This window comes from Manacus vitellinus, unplaced genomic scaffold (assembly GCF_001715985.3).
Source record: "Manacus vitellinus isolate BGI_N305 unplaced genomic scaffold, ASM171598v3 scaffold_114_pilon, whole genome shotgun sequence".
NCBI lineage: Eukaryota > Metazoa > Chordata > Aves > Passeriformes > Pipridae > Manacus > Manacus vitellinus.
The window spans coordinates 169,295-170,446 of record NW_021938861.1 but is presented as its reverse complement, the minus strand read 5'-3'; the positions used below and the strand labels follow the sequence as shown (position 1 = coordinate 170,446).

General features: G+C 55.6%; 1 protein-coding gene across 1 annotated transcript in view; it reads right to left on the bottom strand.

Moving 5' to 3' along the window:
- The window catches only part of PLEKHJ1 (pleckstrin homology domain containing J1), an 8,496-nt gene that overhangs the window by 3,186 nt on the left and 4,158 nt on the right, over positions 1–1,152 (bottom strand). The window contains exon 2 of the mRNA XM_029965657.1: positions 446–512. Coding sequence (XP_029821517.1) covers positions 446–512 — 67 coding nt within the window. The remainder of the gene's footprint in view (positions 1–445; positions 513–1,152) is intronic.

Here is a 1,152-nt window from a genome sequence, read left to right as displayed (position 1 = left end):
CATGGAATTGCTAAGGTTGGAAAGGATCTTTAAGATCATCAAGTCCAACCATCAACTCAGCACCACTGTGTGCACCACAAAACCACGTCCTCAGGTGCCACATTCACATGGGTTTTGGACACTTCCAGGGATGGTGGCTCCACCACTGCCCTGGGCAGCCTGAACACCCTTTCCAGGAAGAAATTTTCCCTAATATTCCACCTAAACCTCCCCTGGCACAACTTGAGGCTGTTTCCTCTTGTTCCCTGGGAGAAGAGACCAAACCCCACTTGAGGGGCACTGACCCCACAGAGGAGGGGAAGGGTGAGGGGCACTGACCCCACAGAGGAGGGCAGGGCTGAGATGACCCCACTGCCACCAGAGCAGCAGGAACTGAGCAGCAAAACACCTCCCTTCCCTCTGCCCCAGGGGAAAGGCCCAGGGATGGTGCCCAGGCAGCACTCACTGATGGAGAAGACGTTCTCCTCCTCTTTGGTGATCCTGCAGTGCTCCAGCAGCAGAGCTCCAATGGGCTGGAAAACACATGGAGAGAGGGTTTAACCCACAGTGCCCCCAGCACTGAACCCACAGCGTCTCCTTGGAGCCTTTTAGGCAAGTTTGACACCCTGGTGCTACTCTGCAATGATTTGGTCTGACAAGGATGTTCCACAACCCTTTAATCACCTTTTTGTGCTGCTGCTGTGCCTCCACTGCCGGTCTCACTTGCAGCACTTTGCTTGTGTTAATTAGGTGTTAATCACCTCCACCGGCTCAGAGTCAGCCTGGCCTTCACTGCTCATTTCTGGGGTGTGAAGGCAGCAAAGAACTTCCTTGCCCAGTAACTGAGACACAACTGAACTGTTCCTGGGACACACAACAAGCCCCCCTGTGCCGGGGCAGGGCTGGAGGGGGATGTGAGGAGCTGGAACAGCTCCAGAGGGACACACAGACACTGGAGGGACACACAGACACCGTGCTGAGCAGGGACAGGGGGGGACATGGCCTGGAACAGGAGCAACCCCCTGGGAATTCTTGTCCAAGGGACACAAAGAGATGCAAATCAGGAAGCAGGGAAGGGCCTGGAAACCTCCTTTACTGAGCATTCCATGGAACATTTGGGCTGGAAGGACCTCAGAGCCCATCCAGTCCCACCCCTGCCATGGGCAGGGACAC